This window comes from Heterodontus francisci, chromosome 4 (assembly GCF_036365525.1).
Source record: "Heterodontus francisci isolate sHetFra1 chromosome 4, sHetFra1.hap1, whole genome shotgun sequence".
In the NCBI taxonomy this organism is placed as follows: Eukaryota; Metazoa; Chordata; class Chondrichthyes; order Heterodontiformes; family Heterodontidae; genus Heterodontus; species Heterodontus francisci.
The window spans coordinates 61,727,255-61,749,140 of NC_090374.1; the positions used below are offsets into that span (position 1 = coordinate 61,727,255).

The 21,886-nt window shown below is 43.4% G+C and overlaps 2 protein-coding genes across 2 annotated transcripts in view; both read left to right on the forward strand.

Moving 5' to 3' along the window:
- The window catches only part of LOC137369063 (brevican core protein-like), a 212,996-nt gene that overhangs the window by 53,097 nt on the left and 138,013 nt on the right, over positions 1 to 21,886 (forward strand). The window lies entirely within an intron of this gene.
- The window catches only part of LOC137368594 (mucin-17-like), a 117,349-nt gene that overhangs the window by 20,259 nt on the left and 75,204 nt on the right, over positions 1 to 21,886 (forward strand). Inside the window, exons 2-4 of the mRNA XM_068028741.1 lie at positions 54 to 3,551; positions 5,306 to 5,431; positions 12,136 to 12,267. Coding sequence (XP_067884842.1) covers positions 54 to 3,551; positions 5,306 to 5,431; positions 12,136 to 12,267 — 3,756 coding nt within the window. The remainder of the gene's footprint in view (positions 1 to 53; positions 3,552 to 5,305; positions 5,432 to 12,135; positions 12,268 to 21,886) is intronic.

Consider the following 21,886-nt stretch of genomic DNA (forward strand, 5'->3'; position numbering starts at 1 on the left):
ATATTGTAAGCAATTTGACAAAATTCCAACAGTTTCTTTTTATGTGTTCGTAGGTAAACCTTTAAAGAAAACAACACCACAAGTAGCTTCAGACTCAAAGATAGTGCATCAAGCTGCAACTAATCTGACTGTTCAGAAGGTAGAACCACCCGTCACATTCACTGATGGAGATTACAATCAAAGCAGGAGACTTGATTCAAAGCCCTTTCAAGAAGAAGATCAGATAAGTGTCCATTTATCCACTGAGCCTACACCAAGTACTTCAGTGACTGCTGGGATTCATCTTGTAAAAGTTGATATTGAAAAACTTGGAGAAGAAGTAGCCACACTAAGCCACAGCGTGGCTCCACATATTAAAGCAAGGCCTAGTGATGAAGCCACTGTAACAATATCAATGGAACAAAATACAAGCACTGAAATGCCTGCAGCTGTAGATAGTGTGAAAATTCCAGTTGGAGAAAGTGAAAGACTTGTAAGTACTCCTGTCCCAAAGGAAGAAAAAGGTCAACCCAGCTTACAAACCACATTGTTAGCAGAAATGGATATTGTAACGGATGAAGATGATAAGGTGAAATTACCTGTAGCTGCCAGCACTGTGAGAATGGGAAGTTCAGAAAAAGACATCCAGACTGTTAGACAAGAGATCAAGAAACCCACCAGCAGCACACTACTGACAATAACTGATACTGCAAAAATAAAAGTAGAACATGCAAGTGAGAGTACTAAACCAATGGAGGGAGAGGACCGCAAGACAATGTTATCAGTGGAAACCACTTCATCATCAACCACTGGTAAACTGCAACTAACCGAAGAAACACACATCTCCAATGATTCAATGTCTCATTTAGAGGTTGAGGGACAAAAGCTGGATTCTGAAAAAGAGACTGAGAAAATAACAGCAACCGCTGCTGTTACAGCAGCTAGCATTAGTGAAACAGCTTTGACGCAGCAGGATGAAGTGAAGATTGAAGCCTATGAGAAAATAGAAGATAAAGATGATGAGAAATCCATTATGTCATCAGTAGTACCAGTTTCAGTGGTACATGAAGCAGTATCTGCAGAACATGGCATTGGAACAGACTTGACCCCTATGGTACCTGACGACTTTAGTTTTGAACCAAAGAAAGAGCAGGACAGCAAGAAAGAAGTGAGTACCTCTGTACCATATACTAACATCATCACAATCCCATCCATAACAGCTGAAGAGAAAAAAACCAAGCGTATTGAAAAAGTTACATCAGCAACAATTGTGTCAGAAATCAGCCCACCAACTGCTGCACCTGTAACTGGTGCTCTTGTAACCCCAGGAACTATAACAGCAATAACAGTTGAGCCAGGGACCATTAAAGTCAAAGCAGCAACTATTTTACCATCCACTTTTACAACCAAAAAAACAACAATCTCGGTACCGCTGGAAGTGAGCATCACTGAATCTGAAGGAGCTTCCATTCCATTGCCACAAACAGGTAAAACAGATAAGACGGAACTACATTTGGAAGTTGAACCCTTTTCTTCAGATATAGTGTCCAGTAGAAACTTTGAAGATGCAGACAAAAAGGCTATTCATACTGAGTCCACTAAGTTTATTGAAAAAACAACAGTCCATTCAGTTACCGTAGAACCTCAACAGTTTACTTTACAGTCCACTTTTCACCACACACTTAGCACACCGGAAAGTACTATGAAAGTTTTATCACCAAAATATATTGATGAAGGCCCCAAGGATGAAGATTTGACTACTAATCAAACTAAGGTCATTCAGGCACCAGCACAGTCAACAAAGTCTGGCCAGATAGAGGAAACTACAGTTTCAGATGTATTATCCTTAGGGGTACCCATAAAGAAAGATTTACATGAGATCAGTACGTATGAGAGCAGTGGACTTGGAGAGCCAATCATAACTGAAGGTTCATTGATTCAGGAACTTCAGACGGTCTCAGATGCATATAGAGAACCAGAAGATGGCACAAAATATATTGATCAGGTAGTTTCTGCAAGTCATCAAACAGATGAAGACAAGGAAAAGCAAACAGAATATAGCACACACCAGTTGGGAAAAGAGCAAAGTGTGGTGCACACTGTTACAAGCTCTAAAGTAGAACCAGATGTTTCTACTGTTGAACCTGGTAGAAAAGTGGATGTGACAACTCAGTTACCACAGGATGCGTTCACATCTTCAACTGCCACCTCTGTTCTGAGTTCTCAAACAAAAGTTGTTGAGGAAAGTCAAAAAATTCACGTCTCTGTATTTGATCATAAAATAACATTTGAGACTCCATTACCAGCAATTGAGGAGAAAAATGACACGCATGATGTTGTTGCAACCATACAAACCTCAGAAGCAAAAAGTGAAGGTGATATTACGACAGTGATAACTCCTCAGGAAGCAACAAAAATTAGATTGGTGTCTGTAGATAAAACTCACTCAGTTGGACCAACACATATAGATTATGAGGGAACAAAAGTTGTGCCCATAGCTACTCTCTCGAATACATTGTCACTTACTAGAAGTTCCACTGTAGCAAGCCTCCAAGAAGGACTAGAAGGTAGCACTGTTGAAAGGATTCCATCTGAAGGTGTGAGTGAGGAAGATAGTGCATTGGGTCAGGCCACTGAATTACATTCAACCACCCCATCAACATCAACATTTCCTGCAAAGGTTGAGAGTGAGTCAGAGAAAGCAATATCCCACCACCCTGTTTCATCTCAAACCACTTCAACCCCTGAGACTGAAACAGCCATTTCTGTAAAATATCCCACTTCAGATGATATTGAGAAAACTCCCGATAAAGTAAGCTCTGTGATAATTACTGAAATGCCTAAATTAGAACAAGGGATTGCTACTTTCCAGAATGAATCAGTTCTTACCTCCCCATCCATACAGATGGAAGAGACAGAGGACTCAGACACCATGGAAGAACCTACAACTATACAAAAAGCACATACAACACGCTATCAAACCACAGGACCTATTGATATCAAAATAGCAACCACTGTACCCATCACCACAGCACAGATTATCGTAACTTCAGCAACACCTAAAATGTTGTCAACAGTCACGGCTCCTTCTGCTGAAATTAGACCTGGTACAGTTGCTTCTGCGACAGGACATGAAATAAAAGCTTCAGTGAAACCTAAGCATTTAGAAACGAGTGCAACTCCAATTATTATTGAAAATGAGCCTGGTGAGACTACAGCTGAAGAAACTGTAATTATTGGTGAATCAGCTACACAGCCTCCTGATATCTCAGAGGTTGATATGGCCGGCAAAGTGTCACAACCAGACATTGATTCTGAATATTTCACAACACCATCAACCAGAACAAAACTGGTAACGGCAACCTATAAACCTTCTCTCGCATACTCTGAAGCTACTCAAAAGGCTGTGGAAGGTGCAACATTTTCCATTGTTTCATCATCGTCTGCAACTTCCCCTGCTCCAGTAGATACCGAGGAACAGCAGAAGCCTGTGCTTATTGAGGAAAAGCTAATTGCTAATGCTACGGTGCAGAAGAAAATGCCAACTGATTCATGCAAGTTGTTTTTATTTGGTATTCTAAAACATATATATAGTTGAAGTAATCTATTGTATCTATTGAGGGTCAGTTGTTTAAATTCTATTAGGGATTGTTGGCATTATGATTTTGATAAATCTCAATCTCTTACCCAAGGATTGTTCCAGTGGTGGTTGATGCTATTTAAGATATGCAAATATCCAAGAGTGTTGGAAACCAATTTTACCATGGTCATTATACAGGGACTATGTTTATCAGTATGCCATTATAGTTTGAAATTGTTTTTTGTACTCTACCATCAGAGTCCGGTGGCTTTTGCCTTGTTCTGTTATGAAATGTGTAAAGGCAATTGTTAAAGCAGATATAATCTTTACATTGCAGTAAGCAAGTGACTTGTTGGCAAAGTGATGGAAGCAACTGCACTGGTTTCACGAGAGTTACCTTTTACATGTGGATTTCAAAACTTTTCTAAAAAGCATGAATGCTGAATCAGATCTTCTAGACTTATTTTATTTAGCAATGTTCACTCTTGTAAAAGGACTATGCTAAAGTCATGTTCTAAGTACCAGCTTAACTCAGTAGTGGCACTTTTGGTCCTTGAGTCTGTAGGTGATAAATTCAAGCTTCACGAAAGAGCTAAAGTACATAATTGTCATTGACACTTTAGTGCAGGACAGAGCAAATGTTTCATTATTAGAGGTGGCATCTTTCAGAAAAATGTGAAACCAATGCTTTGTCTGGCTGTTCAGATGGATGTAAAGAATTAATGGCACTTTGAAGAAAAACAGGGAGTTCATTCCATCACCAAACAGAATGGTATAGCTGGTCACTCATCTCTTTGCTGTTCATGGGATCTTGCTGTATGCAAATTGGCTGCAAATTGGCTACACTTCAAAAATAACTTATTGGTTATGAAGTGCTTTTGGATGTCCTGAGGGTGTAAAAGATGCTATATAAATGCACATTCCAAAATTTCTTATGCTGAGATACCAGCACTCACAGGGATATCATGCCTGCTAAGGACCCCATTGGAGAATGTGAGGCTAGTGGGAGGCCTTGTAATTTGAACACTCGTGGTAGGCACACAGGCCATTAGAGGTGCATCTCTGATGCAAATTGTCTAACATAGGCTGGAAAGTCCAGTGCCAGCTGTTGTCTGGGGTTGGGATTAGCTGGGCCGTTCCCTGAAAGGAGAATAAATGGTTAGGAGGTTGAAACCAGCAATATATGAAACATTTCTTTCTTTGCTGTGACCCAGGATTTGAACCCAGGACTTCACTCCTGTTGAACCTGAGGTCAGTACACCTCTCCTGCTTGGTGCTCCAGCCTCTGATGGTGCATCAGGCCTCTTGAAGGATTGAGGATGTGGGTTCTCCAAGCATAGGGATTCCAACATCCTCAGTCTGGCCTCTTTGCATAAGTAGTGGCCTTGTTTAGGGTGGGCGAGGCCCTGGCAATCTTGGGTGTTAGTATGGGACCCAGCATAATTGGGCGTGACTGAGTTTACAGTCATTGCGGAGGACCTCTGCTAGAGTTATGGCAGGAACCAGTTGGAAGTGCTGAGCAATTTCAAGGCCAATGTCTTAGTGAAGGCTAGACAGATCATTAAAGTAAAATATGCTTCAGTTTAATAAGTGCTAACTCATTCACATTAATCTGTTCCTTTCAATGGAATTCTTAGATTATGTTTCTATTCTTGTGGGTTAATTCTACATTCCCACCACTCTGGATAAAGTAGTTTCTTCTGAATTTCTTATTGGATAACTTGTTGATTATCTTATGGCCTCTAGCTTTTGATCTTTCTCACAAGTGGAACCTCGACAAAAACCAATGCATCTCTTTCCAGATCTGCTTTGGAAAGGAGGTTCCAAAAGTAGTTGGCCGACAGTCTCTTCCCTACTGCAGCTGCCTTGAGGGTAACATGCAGAGGTGGTGAGATTCTGGGCATGCGGGAAGGACCCGACGGGAAGGGCCCTTCTCACCACCAGCCAAGCTACTTCTTGGTGCATTTTGAAAGTTCTTGTGATGAGGCATTCTGCCAAATGATTTTGATAGTTTGCTTCGGGAACCATCCGACAGGATCCTCCATCTCCTTTCCCTGCAGAAACTTGAGGGCGTTACATGCAGACCACCTATGTTCAATGGTGTTTTTCTGTACAAACATTTCCACAAGGGACAGATGGCATGGCAAGGTCCAACTGAAGCATTCCCAGGCAATGTGGCCAAACCCATCCTTCAGAACACTGGGGACAGATAGAACCTCAGCATATAATGACACTTGGTGTTTGCACACCAAGGGACTATGCACAGCTTGATGCAGCCACAAACAAAGATGACCATCAGGATGAGGGTTGTTATTGGGTATGTTTTGTCCCCCTTTATCTCGAGGTTTGTGCATTGTGTCCCTGCAGACACTGTCCATTTTCAATTCTCCATTGACTGCCGTGGTGCAGGAATGTAAAGCAACATCAGGCATGTTTGTCCTTTCTTGATAAGTGTAACCTTGCATTTCTGGTATCATCTTTGTAAATCTTTTTTGCACCCTTTCCATGTCTCAAAATGTGGCAACCAGAACTGCACATAGTACTCAGTGTTGTCTAATCAAGATTCAAAATACCTTTAGTATAACGTCTCTGCTTTGCAATTTTACCCGTCGAGAAATAAACCCTAATGCTTTTTTTATTGGCCTTATGAACTTACATCACTACTTCTAGTGATTTGTATACTTATGCTCCAAGATCCGTTTGCTCCTCTGCACATTTAGCTTCTTATTTTCCAAGTAATATGTGACCTCCTTATTTTTCTTACCAAAATGTAATATCTCACACTTCTCTGTGTTGAAATTCACTTGAGAATTGTATACCCATTCTGCAAGTTTATTATTGTTTTCTTGTAATTTTTTGCTGTCCTCCTCAATATTGACTATCCACCATCAATTTGGTGCCATTCACGAATTTAGAAAATCTGGGTGGAATCTTCCTGGGCCCATGGGGGCAGGCTTGAAGGGGGGACTGGGAGGAATTTCGGATAACCTGTCGCTGCGCCAGTGGTCTGACACAGTCCCGCCTCTGGGCAATCGCCTCCGGAGGTGGGTCATCACAAGCAGAGGCTACCCGTCCGGCAACTATGGGTAGACAAGTTGTATAATTGATTCTCCATTTGTGGGCTGATTGGAGATGCCCCGGGATCTTCTCAGTGGCAGATGGGCCCCCCACTGAGGGCTAAACAAGGCAGGTGCCATCACCTCCCCCTCACACTGGAGCAACATTGATCAGCGGGCTACAGCTGTAGCCGCTGGCCGACCTGTGGAGGGGTTTCCCTTCTTCAGTGGGGGCATGGCGCTTGTGGCCAGAATTTATTTAAAAATAATTCAAGATAGAGGCTCCCTTGTGGTCCTGCAGAGGCAGTGACCACCTCTGCCAATGGGGCTGGCACCCTTCCAAGACATCAGGCCCTCTGATTGGGGCTGCAATCTCAGGAACCTATCCACCATCTTTAATTTGATGGTGGACCTGGAGGGGCCGCCTCTGGGAAAATCTCCCAGGTGGGCACATTGACAGCAAGTGTGAGATCAGGACCGGATATTGTGCCCCCCCTCGTTTTTAGAATTAGAATTAGAACATTACAGCGCAGTACAGGCCCTTCGGCCCTCGATGTTGCGCCAACCTGTGAAACCATCTGACCTACACTATTCCATTTTCATCCATATGTCTATCCAATGACCACTTAAATGCCCTTAAAGTTGGTGAGTCTACTACTGTTGCAGGCAGGGCGTTCCACGCCCCTACTACTCTCAGAGTAAAGAAACTACCTCTGATATCTGTCCTATATCTATCACCCCTCAACTTAAAGCTATGTCCCTTCGTGTTTGCCATCACCATCCGAGGAAAAATACTCTCACTATCCACCCTATCTAACCCTCTGATTATCTTATATGTCTCTATTAAGTCACCTCTCCTCCTCCTTCTCTCCAACGAAAACAACCTCAAGTCCCTCAGCCTTTCCTCGTAAGACCTTCCCTCCATACCAGGCAACATCCTAGTAAATCTCCTCTGCACCCTTTCCAAAGCTTCCACATCCTTCCTATAATGCGGTGACCAGAACTGCACGCAATACTCCAGGTGCGGTCTCACCAGAGTTTTGTACAGCTGCAGCATGACCTCGTGGCTCCGAAACTCGATCCCCCTACTAATAAAAGCTAACACACCAATTGCCTTCTTAACAGCCCTATTAACCTGGGTAGCAACTTTCAGGGATTTATGTACCTGGACACCAAGATCTCTCTGTTCATCTACACTACCAAGAATCTTCCCATTAGCCCAGTACTCTGCATTCCTGTTACTCCTTCCAAAGTGAATCACCTCACACTTTTCCGCATTAAACTCCATTTGGCATCTCTCAGCCCAGCTCTGCAGCCTATCTATGTCCCTCTGTACCCTACAACATCCTTCGGCACTATCCACAACTCCACCGACCTTCGTGTCATCCGCAAATTTACTAACCCACCCTTCTACACCCTCTTCCAGGTCATTTATAAAAATGACAAACAGCAGTGGCCCCAAAACAGATCCTTGCAGTACACCACTAGTAACTAAACTCCAGGATGAACATTTGCCATCAACCACCACCCTCTATCTTCTTTCAGCTAGCCAATTTCTGATCCAAAGCTCTAAATCACCTTCAACCCCATACTTCCGTATTTTCTGCAATAGCCTACCGTGGGGAACCTTATCAAACGCCTTACTGAAATCCATATACACCACATCCACGGCTTTACCCTCATCCACCTGTTTGGTCACCTTCTTGAAAAACTCAATAAGGTTTGTGAGGCACGACCTACCCTTCACAAAACCGTGCTGACTATCGCTAATGAACTTATTCTTTTCAAGATGATTATAAATCCTGTCTCTTATAACCTTTTCCAACATTTTACCCACAACCGAAGTAAGGCTCACAGGTCTATAATTACCAGGGCTGTCTCTACTCCCCTTCTTGAACAAGGGGACAACATTTGCTATCCTCCAGTCTTCCGGCACTATTCCTGTCGACAATGACGACATAAAAATCAAGGACAAAGGCTCTGAAATCTCCTCCCTGGCTTCCCAGAGAATCCTAGGATAAATCCCATCTGGCCCAGGGGACTTACCTATTTTCACACTTTCCAAAATTGCTAATAACTCCTCCTTGTGAACCTCAATCCCATCTAGCCTAGTAGCCTGAATCTCAGTATTCTCCTCGACAACATTTTCTTTCTCTACTGTAAATACTGACGAAAAATATTCATTTAACGCTTCCCCTATCTCCTCTGATTCCACACACAACTTCCCACTACTATCCTTGATTGGCCCTAATCTAACTCTAGTCATTCTTTTATTCCTGATATACCTATCGAAAGCCTTAGGGTTTTCCCTGATCCTATCCGCCAATGACCTCTCGTGTCCTCTCCTTGCTCTTCGCAGTCTCCCTTTAGATCCTTCCTGGCTAGCTTGTAACTCTCAAGCGCCCTAACTGAGCCTTCACGTCTCATCCTAACATAAGCCTTCTTCTTCCTTTTGACAAGCGCTTCAACTTCTTTAGTAAACCACGGCTCCCTCGCTCGACAACTTCCTCCCTGCCTGACAGGTACATACTTATCAAGGACACGCAGTAGCTGCTCCTTGAATTAGCTCCACATTTCGATTGTGCCCATCCCCTGCAGTTTCCTTCCCCATCCTACGCATCCTAAATCTTGCCTAATCGCATCATAATTTCCTTTCCCCCAGCTATAATTCTTGCCTTTTGTTTAAAGGGGATGAGATTCTGCCCTGTGTTTTTGATTTCAAAGTTTAAATTGTCAATATAGATCATGAACAAAAGTGGTCACAGCACTGAGCCTTGTGGAACTCTACTTTCCATTTTCTCCCTCTCTGACTAACTAATTTTTACCCCTACTCTCTGCTTTCAATCTTGCAGCCAGACAGCTATTCATTTTGTTACTTATCCCCTGACTCCGCCTGCTCTGACTTTATTCATTAGTCTATTATGTGGCACCTCAGCAAAGGCCTTTTGGAAATCTAGATGAATTACACCCACTGCATTACCCTTGTTCGCTCTCTTTGTTACCTTTCAAAGAATCCAATGAGGTTGGTCAAGCAAGTCTTTCCCTTTTGAAATCCATGTTCACTGCTCATTATTATATTTTTGATTTCAAGATGTTTTTCAATTTTCTTCTTTATTAGGGATTCCATTAATTTTTCTACCACCAATGTTAAGTTGACTGGTCTATGATTTCCTGGACATGTTCCACCTACCTTCTTAAATGTATCCGCTAGTCCTGAGCACTACACTTTTTTCTAATACATTATTAATTATGGGTAATAGTGCTTCTGCTATGGCTTCTCTAGATTCTTTTAAATTGCATGGGTGCAATTTGTCTGGACCAGGGGTTTTATCCTCTAGAGTTTGATCGCTTTATTTAATACTTCTCCTCGTTTTATTTTAAATGTGGTCATATCATTTCCAATCTCATCTGCCGATGTCATGTCCACCTGCTCTTCCTTCCTGGTAAATACAGAAGCAAAGTAATTATTTAATCTTTCCGCCATTTTGCTGTTGCTGCCTTTGGTTTTATGCTGACCGTCCCTTTGTGGCCCTTTCCCATCCCAACTTTCCTTTTATAATTTATGTGCCTGTCGAATATGTTCCTTGATAATTTCATTTAGTTGTTCCTCTTTGCCCTCATATTTTTTTTACTTTGCCCATAATCGCTTCGTATTCTGCCTTGTCATGCTCTCCCCTGCTGTCCGTATGCAAGAAAGATTCTTTGAGAAGGATGCATCATCTGTGGCTAAATAAAGAAGTTAAGGACAGTACCAAATTGAAAGAAACGTTGTACAAATCTGCAAAGATTAGTCGTAGGTCAGAAGATTGGACAGATTTTAAGAACCAGCAAAGAATAATGAAAAAATAATAGAGGGAGAAAGTAGAGTATGTGAGAAAACTAGCTAGTAATATAAAAACAGATAGCAAGGGCTGAATTTTACAGAACCCCCTGATGTCAGGGGTCATAGCGAGGTGGGGGGTGGGGGAGGAGCCGTAAAATGCCTCCGGGAGAGGCCCACCACGGACCTTGACACCGGGAAGTCGACCTGATATTACCAGCGGCGGCAAGGGCTCATGGCGGGCACCCCCCCCCCCCCCCCCCCCGCCATTCAGCAACGGGAGCCCAATTTAAGTATTTAAGCATTTAAATTAATGTAAATAAACAAATTAAATACCTTCTCGCTCCTGCCGTCTGTCCCGGAGAGATATTGGTGCCAGAGGCTATTACTCCTGAGCCTTCAGATCCCTATCAAGTGGGGAGGGGGGAGCAGGTAATTTTCTTTGTGTTGTGGGGGAGGTGGGGTCACAGACATCTCATTGGTGTAGGGGGTGGTAGCAAGGGGCAAAGTTTAAAGTTGTTGCACTTTGTAGGGGAGTGAAGGTCAGGTGCACAAGGTCAGTGTTTTGGTGGGGGGAGAGGGTAGGTTATTAAATGTATGGTTATTGGGGGGTGGGAGAGGGTCAGGATCAATTTATTTAATTTTTTAAAATCAGCCTATCTTTAAATATTTAAATTGAAATGGAAGGCTCGAAGCCCTTTAAAAATGGTGACAGTGCCTGCGCAAAGGCACCTGACACCATTGTGGGGGATGAACAGCCCGCCCCCTGCATGTCATCGGGGTGGGCAGTCCACCCTGGCTATTTAAATGAGCTACCGCGCTGAATAATGCAGCGACTCCGCAACATGCAGCCTGCGCGGGCGGACCGTCATCTTTTTCACCAGGTGCCGATCTTGGCGACGGGACAATAAATTTCAACCCTAAGTGTTTCCACCAGTATTTAAATAGGGTAAGAGTAACTCAGGCTAGTGTTGGTCCTCTAGAGAGTGAGGCTGAGGAATTGATAATGGTAAACAAGGAAATGGCAGAAGCGTTGAACAGGTATTCTGAGTGTGTTTTCACTGTAGAAGACTTAGCAAACTTCCCCAAGATATTTGAAAAGGGAGGGAAGAACTTAAAACAATCCCTATCACCAAGAAAAAGGTGCTGGAAAAACTATTAGACCTAAAGGCTGACAAATCTCCAGAACCAGATGGCCTGCATCCTAGGATCTTAAGTAGCTACAGAAATAGAAGCAACCTTCCAAAATTCCTTTGATTCTGGAAGGGCCCCAGTGGATTGGAAAATAGCAAATGTAACACCTTTATTCAAGAAAGGAGGGAGGCAGAAAGAAGGAAACTATAGGCCAGTTAACCTAACATCTGTCATAGGGAACTTGCTAGAATCCATTATTAAGGAGGCTATAGCAGGATAATTAGAAAATCATAATGGGATCAGACAGAGTCAACATGGTTTTGTGAAAAGGAAATCATGTTTAACTAATTTATTGGAGTTCTTTGAGGAAGTAACAAGTAAGGTGGATAAAGGGGAATCTCTAGATGTGGTGTACTTGGATTTCCAAAAGGAATTTGATAAGGTGCCACATCAAAGGTTACTACGCAAGATAAGAGCACATGGTGTAGTGGGTCACATGTTAGCATGGATGAAGGACTGGTTAGCTAACAGTAAGCATAGAGTAGGGGTAAATGGGTCTTTTTCAGGTTGGCAAGCTGTAACTAGTGGAGTGCCACAGGGATCAATGCTGGGGCCTCAACTACTTACAATCGATATCAATGAGTTGGATGAACAGACTGAATGCATGGTCGCTAAATTTGCCGAAGTCACCAAGGAAAGTAAGTTGTCAAGAGGAGGTAAAGAGTCTACAAAAAGTTAATATGCAGGTACAGCAAGTGATTAGGAAGGTGAATGGAATGTTGTTTATTGCAAGGGGAATCAAGTATAAAAGTAGGGAAGTTTTACTGCAACTGTACAGGACCTTGGTGAGACCACATCTGGAGTACTATGTACAGTTTTGGTCTCCTAATTTGAAAAAAGATTTAATTGCCTTAGCAACAGTTCAGAGAAGATTCACTTGACTAATTCCGGTAATGAAGTATTTATCTTATGAAGAAAGGTTGAGCAGGTTCGGCCTATATGCATAGGTGTTTAGGAGAATGAGAGGTGACCTTATTGAAACATATACGATTCTGAGGGAATTTGATAGAGTGGATACCAGGAGGATGTTTCCTCTTGTGGGAGAGACTAGAACTAGGCGACACAGTTTAAGAATAAGAGGTTTCCCTTTTAAGACGGGGATGAGGAGACATATTTTCTCTGAGGGTCGCTAGTCTGTGGAATTATTTTCCCCAGAAAACAGTGGAGGCTGGGTCATTGAATTTATTCAAGGCTAAGTTAGATAGAATTTTGATAGACAAGGGAGTCAAGGGTTATGGGGGACAGAGAGCAAAGTGGCATTGAGACCACAACTTGATCAGCCATGATCTTATTGAATGGCGGAGCAGGCTTGAAGGGCTGAATGGCCTACTCCTGTTCCTAAGTCCTATGTTTCTATGTACTTCATGCATGCCTCATTCCTTATCTTAAATTTTTCCCTTTTTTTTCATCCATGATGTTTCATTTGTGTTTTTGTTTTTTAGCAGAATACATTTTTCATGAGCTCTGTTGAACACCATTTTAAAAGTTTCCCATTGCTGTTCTATATCATTGTTTGCCAATATTGTTGTCCTTTTATTTTCCTGAGTTCTATTCTCAGCTCCTCAAAATTGGCTTTTTAGCAATCTGTTATGCTAGTCTTTGTCATGCTTATTTCCTTCTCAACTATTATCTTGAAGTGTGTTATGTTACAGTCACTATTGCCGAGATGTTCCCCTACTTCTACTTCTCCCATCTGTTCCACGTCATTTCCCATTACTAGACCCAGTAGCAAATCCTCTCTTGTTGGACTTCTTGCATACTGGGTTAGAAAGGAATCCTGTGCACATTGTAGTAACTCCATTCCCTTATCCCATTTTCCTACCTCTTCTGGTCAATCAATTTCAGAGTAGTTGAAATCCCCATGATTATAATTTTTTTTTACTCATTTTCCTAATTTGTTTGCATATTTCTTCCTCCGCCCCCTTCTACTATTTGTAGCCTATCCCTATTAGTGTGATTATCACTTGATAATTTTTTTATATCTATCCACATGGATTCATTCTATTTCTGTCTTACTGATGTCTGCATCACTTTTTCCTATTGCCATTATGTTATCTCTAATTAGTACAGCTACTGCACCACCCCCTTTTCCTTCTCCATTATTTCAAAATATGTTATACCCCACGATGTTTTATTTCCAGGCCTGATTTTTCTGTAGCCATATCTCAGTAATCACTACCACATCTGGTTCTTCGCACTGTGTTATTTCTTCTGGTTCTCTTGTTTTGTTACAGACACTGGGCTGAATTGTACCGGCCCCTCAATGCGTGGGTCGTGGTGCGGGGGCCGGCAAAATGCTGCAGGGAGAGGCCCGCCTCAACCCGTGATGTCGAGATGGGCCCACCGCATTTTACTGGTGGCGGTGGGACCTCGGTGCGGCACCCCCCCGCCACACGGCGGCGGCACCACAATCAACATATGGTAATGATTACTTACCTATGCTGATTATGCAGCCCGCCGCCTCTTCACCAACACTGCCGGATTTTTGGTTGAACGGGCGACCGTCACATGCCGTCCCGTTCATGATCTGAAAAGCCGGCAGGCCCTCACTCTGCATTACGGAAGGGAGGAGGGAGGGGGATACACAGGGGTCTAACTCTGCATTCCTAAAGGGGGGGGGGAATACACAGGGGTCACACTCTGCATTTTGAAAGGGAGGGGGTCTGGGATTACTGAAGGGAAAGCTGTGCTGGCATGAAGGGAGGTACCGTGTACCATCCCTCCGTTAACAGTGTATGCTCTGTGTTTGTGAGGTGGCAATGGCACACGAGGCACCCTGTGTGTGGGGAGGGTGCCAAAAAGGGCAGGAGCATTAAGGTTTTATGGATGGTGGGGGCAATCGATTCAGCTGTTAGGATCTTGATGTGGTCATGCTGGGTTCAACTTTATTTATCATATGGAAATAGGTATGGCTCATCCTACATTGTGTGATCCTCTGCACGTGAGAATCTGTATGCACCAGAGGCAATATCAACAGGCAGGTGTCATCCATGTAGAGGCCCCTGGGCGTGAGCAGCAGCCCCCAAAGGGAGCCCGCCATTATAGTTGCCGTTCATCTACAGGCCCTTCATGACATGCCATCAGATGTTAGAGCACCAGTGTAAGAGGAGATTGTGCATATAGAGAGGGTGGTGACACGTCTCTGTGCCCTGCTCAAAGATGCTCTGGTGGACATCCCATGCCTTTGTTCCTCATAGTGGCAGCGGTTCTCAAGCCTGATGCCTCTGCTGCCTTTTAAGGGCCCACCAGAGACCTTTGTGGGATCACACAGTCAGCAGTGCACCACTGCATCAGGGAGGTCACCAACGCCCTGCACCAGAGGGCCAGTGAGTATGTCTGCTTCAGGACGGACTCTCACAGCCTAGCCCAGAGGGCCATTGGTTCTGGCACTTAAAATAGGGCCCCAGCACCTGCTGCACAGCTATCAAAGGGTTCCTCACTGCGCCGAATGTCCCGCCTTTCCCCATGTAATATCGGGGGGGGAGGCTCGGCGCAGTGACTCTAATGAGCCCCCACGCGTATCATCGTGGGGACTCTGTAGCGGCCGCTAAATGTGGATGGTGGCGCCCCGATAAAATTCATCCCACAGTGTGCTTTAATATCTTGCTGATTTGCCACCGGCTTTAGAGGTCTTCTTTAGCTTTCAGTCCTTAATTGTGGCATTACTGAAAGTCAACACCTACTTTCATTTACACAAATCTTTCAAGATTTTGTCTCTGCCTGACCATTTTGTTCCTCAATTACCTGGTGCTGATTTGGAGGTTTTTTTTTTAAATGTTGCAGAAATATATAAAACTCAAGAGAAAGGAGTAGATGCTGACCACAGAAAACAAGGAAAGTTTATTTTAAAAATGTTTCGTAATGACCCTTTTTTTAATGGGTTGCGAGGGATGCAAAAAACATTTCTCTGGAAGAGCAGACAGGCTTCCTCAGGGGGCAAGGAGGTATCAAAATGTCTTGTACCATAGGGCTAATCAGCTCCCAATCTGCACTTGTATTGGTACTGCCACAGGTGTCTTCTGGTTCCACGTAAGTGTGGTGCAATTAGAAGGGTTTGAACCAGTTTTATTATCATAAGGGTGCTATAGAAGTACCAAATTGTATGTAGTTGCGTGTCACTTATTTCATTTTATCATTATTCTCATGATTTAGTTTTCAGAAAGCTATACTACCGTACATAATACAAAATGTGTTGCTGCTAAAGAAACAACAGTGTAAATGTTGCTTGAACTTATAGGGCTGAATTTTACCAGCCCCTTGACGCCGCAGGTCGCGGCACAGGGGTCGGAAAAATATTGTGGGGAGAGGACCTCCATGACCCGCGATGGCGAGAAGGGCCCGCCGTATATTAGCGGCAGCTGGGGGACCTCAGTGCGGCACCAACCCCCCCCCTCCCCCGACGCCTAGCAGCGGGCCCTCCATCTGCATATTCAAATGAACATAAGTGAGATGCTAATAAACTTACCTGCAGGCGGTGGACGTCCCATGCTGATTTTATGGCCACTGTTCAGCCTTTGCGCACCTTTGGACCTCTGCATGGAGTTCTGAGGCGAGAACCTGGTGGGGAGGTGGGAGAAATCAAATTTTCAGGGTGGGAGAGGTGGAGGAGCGTGGAAAACATTTATTATTGGCTGTGGCGATGGTGGGAAGGGGTTGAGGGTCAAAGGGAACAAATGTCGGGGGGGAAAGTTTGTGATACTAATAAAATGTTATCATAGCGGTAGTGGGCAAGTAATTTATGATTCACCTGTTGGGGGGTGATTGACACCTGACATAACATTTTATTTTTAATTCCCGGAGATCGGGACCTTTAAAATATACAATGTAATTGAAGAGCTTGAAGCCCTTTAAAAATGGAGCCAGCGCCTGCATGGTGGCACCGGATGCTGTTGCCGGTACATGGTGGCTGCCCCAACACATCATCGGGGGCAGCCGCAACACCCCCACTATTTAAGTGAGCCCCCGCACGAAATATCGCAGGGGCTCCTTGGCAGCCCTTCAGTGTCGGAAGGACTTGGAAAAAATACATTGAATTGTTTTAATATACTGCAATTAACATTACATAAATCTATGAAACAGTTTCACGTTTCACCTAATGATGGCTTAAGTCAAAGAGGATTATATGATCATGTGAACAGTGCTTCTATTGAATTTTTATACCACACCATCATTAGTTTGTACTCCATATGAGGTCTGTAATTTAGTTCTTCAAACTAACAAGTGCTATCGGCTGGCACAGGCCATACCTTGGAAAATAAGTGTTATGCTGATATTCTTCGAATCAGACCATTTAGTAACCAAAGAGCCAAGTTCTGTTTAACATTAATGTGAAATCTATTGTACTTTACGAATTGAAAGTTCACATAGTTCAAGAGTGGCCCCAGTTCTTCAGATGTGACATTGAACAATAACAGTAGGAGATTTTTCCCAAAAAAATTGATTTCTCAATAGTTACTGCTATGCGAGGAATTATTTGGCATTTTGACTTCTGTTTTAAATCAGACTCTGAGGGGTCTTCACAATAATGAAACTCAAATCAGGTCCAAACATGGAGAACAAGTGATAAGAAACTGTTGGATTATGTCATCGTTGATATTTCACATAAGTGGCACCGCTATAAGTTATTTTTTTACCCAGAGTGTGGTGAGGGTCTGGAACTCACTGCCTGAAAGAGTAGTAGAGGCAGAAACCCTCAACTCGTTTAAAAGATGTCTGGATATGCACCTCACGTGCAGGACTACGGATCAAATGCTGGAAGGTGGGATTAGGCTGGGTGGTCCGTTTTTCGGCCTGCACAAACACGATGGGCTAAGTGGCCTCTTTCTGTGCCATAAACTTTTTATGATTCTATTTCTTTCTTTCTATGCTAATAACTGAAATGTAGACTTCCATAGGTTTTGCTCATTGACATTCAATTTGAGAATTGAGTTCTGAATTTCATGGAAGAGCTTTGTGTGCAAAAGAATCCTTTCCTTCTAAATTCACATTGTTGAAAGGGATGCAGAATTTTATTGTCCTATAAAGAGGAAAATGGATATGACATTGTAACTTGGATCATTTCACCCTGAATTAGCAAAGGAAGGAAGTTGAGATTTTTATTGGCACGACAACAAAATATATTCACCGAAAATGACAATGGTAGAGCTAATCAGCTATCCATTTGTGGTCCCCTGAGAGTGACTTACCAACCCATTAGAAATCAAAACATTCATCAATGGCTGCCAGGGGAACAATTAATTAACAGAAGTTAGATCCTTTTGCAGGTTCATGCAGTACTTTGGCTATATCTTCTTAAGACCAACAACCTGTTAGCACTGCCCCGTTTTGAATATTTAATCCTTTTACTGGTGCAAATTTATAATTGACCAAACCAGACTCCAGCTGGCATTACCCAATATTTCTTTTTGCTCAGGGTTCAATTTTATGCAGTTGTGATGCCAGCACAGAGCTTCCACCATCAGAAGCTCATATTTGGAATTTATTGCTGATCTTCATGTTCAAATTCCTAATAAACACTCCCGGCAGGTGAAGCTCCACAATGGGAGGGCGAGTTCATAAAATCCTAAATGTTTCCTTTTTTGTCTAAATAATACTGTTTTAGATCTGTGTGAGATAGTGGGTCACCGTGGGAAATCTAACAAGGTTATCAAATGATTATCAAAACTTAAGTCAAAAAAATTGACTTTCAAGATTAAACCTTCAGCCAGATCTTTCTGCTATCATATTTTTATAACATAGCTAGTAGAGGAATTAGTGAGTAACACCATAGAAAAGGGAATGTAACTTCTATTAGTTTAATTTACATTATAAAATAGAAAAATCTTCCATGACTTCAATTAGTCTGTTTCTGTTGAGATATCGCAACAAAGGGCCAAGGGTCATAGTGCAGGGTGCAATCAAGGCTGAAAGTAGCAGACAGGAAGAAAATTGTCGAAACAAGACGATGCTCAGCTTAACTTTTAAAAACCTGTTAGCTGAAGAAACTAGTTAAGACTAAAAGAGATTTTAAAAGTTCCACAGATTTGAAATATAGGAAATGATGAGTTAGAATCTGAAACTTTGTGATGTCTTGGTTTCTGCAGGTTGATGCGAGGAAGGGGAGAGAAGAGTGTGTAGGATGACTTATTCGGAGGATCGAAGGAAGAATAACAATTCAGTCAGTTATAACCTTAATATTATCAATGAAATAGAGATAATATTATGTCTTTCTGAAACTAAACTTTATTTCAGCAGTGCTCAGGCACTTGATTAAAAAATATAACTGACTTAGTGATTTATACCACATGCTGTGGCTGGTAATCCTGTGCCTTCGGATCCCCATCCAGAGAAATGAGGCGCCACACTGGTGGTGGGGGGGGGGGGGGGGGCGGGGGAGGAGGTAAGTTTATCAGTGCAGGAGGGGGGGAACGGGGTCAAATTAACATCATGGGTGTAGGGGATGTTGGGAAGGGTTGGAGTTGAAAGTTAGTGCAGTTTTGGGTGGGGGGCGGAAGGTCAGATGGACAACGTAAGTGCTTTTGTGGGGGGAGGGCAAATAATTAATTTAATTGTTATTGGGGGATAGGAGAGAGGCAAAAGAAATATATATATTTTTAAAATTCACTTTACCTTTAAATATTTAAATTTCCCAGGAGGGCTGACAGCCCTTTAAACACGGTGTCAGCGCTTGTGTACAGGCAGCTGATGCCATTGCCTGGGACAGACAGCCCGCCCCCTCCAAGTAATTGGGGGCGGAGGGGGCGGCCTGCCGTGGCTATTTAAATAAGCCACCGCATGGAAGAATGTGGCAGCTCCGTGATTTCACCCGCCACCGAAATCGCCAGCGGGCACATAAAATTCAGCCCAATGTCTTTGAACATGGGGCCATTGTTACACAATAAGGTTGGAAGGTGGTTTATCTTGATAAAGTGGTTATTTCCCATCTTTATCTTGGGTTTGCATCCGGAGTGGCTCTGTCTGTGGAGGTCTTTGTCAGCCCAATTCTTAAAGGTAGGAACCATTTAGCATTGAATAGCCTGTTTAACATTTTAACGTGCCTTCCCCAGAATTAGTCCGGACGTGATGATGAATTTAATCTCCAACAGTCATGATGTATATTTGTAGTATATCTTTGGCAAAATGTGTCCTTTTTTTGGAGTTTAATTCAGCAGTTAATTTCTACAGTTCATAATTGCTCCAGTTCACTTTAGTTTATAGCATTTCCTTTTGTGAGCGTGACAGTAAAATCTTTGAAATGCGTCTGCAATAAATAAATATTTCATACCGTTGTATTACTGATATCGGTGTATGGCACTGCTAATATTTAGAATTTAGGACTCCCCAGTACAGCTGCTGCCAGTAACTTCACATTAACTAACAACAACGCACCTCGAAGGTGGACTATTGCCAATCCTGCAGAGTATTTCCAGCATTTTCTGTTTTTATTTCAGATTTCCAGCATCGGCAGTATTTTGCATTTGTACCCAAAATATGAGGCTGGATTTTACCCTCAGCAGAACTGTTGAACGCTGCAAAATTCAAATATCTTGTAACATTTTCTCGCACATGAAAATTATGCCCTACACTTCGCTATTTAAGGGAAGCCAGCGAATTATATAATAGTTAGCCTAACATCTGTTGTCAGGAAATTACGAGAGTCTATGGGCTGGATTTTACGGGAATGAAGGAAGTCCTGCTGCCAGGGCTGAAAGTGGGTCCTGAGCCCACGCAGGTGGATGGCAGGAACCCGGGAGCGATTTTACTGCTGTCTAATTAAGGATGGCGGCTTCCCCTCAAAACTGCCAACCCAGTCAGAGGGCTGGAAGCTTGGCAGCTTCACCAGTGCCACCGATATAGGTGGCCGCTGCTGAGGGTGCGGAAGAAGGAAATGGAGCCTCCCTGTTGAGATGCTCACGAAGGCTGGGTAAGTGTTTTTTTAATGTGCAGGGGCCAGGCAGGCAGGACCCAGCGATCGGAGGGGTGATCCCTTTAATGGTAGCATTGGAGATGTGGCGGCATCCATTGCCATCAGAGGGTCCCTCCGTAGGCCATCGAATACCCAGAAAGGAAGGCACCTCCTCCCGAAGAACTGCTGGGAGGCCATCTCGATATACCTGGCAGTCACCTCATGTGGCGGGGTCCTGTCTCGAGCCAGTAAAATGCCGATGGGGGTGTAATGTAGCCATTAATTGGCCACTTAATTGAATTAATTGGTCATCTGCCTCCGGGTGGCGGTGGTCATGCCACTGCCAATCCGCTTCTGGGAATATCCCATGAGCTTCCCTCTCGATGCCTTCTGCCGCCATTTTAGAAGCTCTCCCACCTTCTGGCCCACCTCCAGAGAGCTCGTAAAATTCAACCCTATAATTAAGGATAGGGTGGCTGAACACCTTGAAAATTTTAAATTGATCAGAGAGAGGCAGCATGAATTTGTAAAGGATAGCTCCTACCTGACAAACCTGATTGAATTTTTGATTAAATACCAGAGTATTTAAGGAAGTGGCCCTAGAAATAGTAGATGTATTGCTGGTCATTTTTCAAAATTCTATAGACTCTGGAACAGTTCTAACGGATTGGAGGGTAGCTATTTAAAAAGGGAGGTAGAGAGGTACCCCTGAAATAATTAAGAGTGCCAAGCCTGCTATACTCTCAGCACTCTACGAACTGCTTTGCCTGTGCTGGGATGAGGGAGCAGTACCACAGGACATGCGCGATGCCAATATCATCATCCTCTATAAAAACAAAGGTGACTGCAACAACTACCATGGAATCTCCCTGCTCAGCATAGTGGGGAAAGTCTTTGCTCGAGTCGCTTTAAACAGACTCCAGAAGCTGGCCGAGCGTGTCTACCCAGAGGCACAGTGTGGCTTTCAAGCAGAGGGATCGACCACTGACATGCTGTTCTCCCTTCGTCAGCTACAGGAGAAATGCTGAGAACAACAGATGCCCCTCTACGTTGCTTTCATTGATCTCACCAAAGCCTTTGACCTCGTCAGCAGACGTGGTCTCTTCAGACTACTAGAAAAGATCGGATGTCCACCAAAGCTACGAAGTATCATCACCTCATTCCATGACAATATGAAAGGCACAATTCAGCATAGCGGCGCCTCATCAGACCCCTTTCCTATCCTGAGTGGCGTGAAACAGGGCTGTGTTCTCACACCTACACTGTTTGAGATTTTCGTCTCCCTGCTGCTCTCACATGCGTTCAAGTCTTCAGAAGAAGGAATTTTCCTCCACGCAAGATCAGGTGGCAGGTTGTTCAACCTTGCCCGTCTA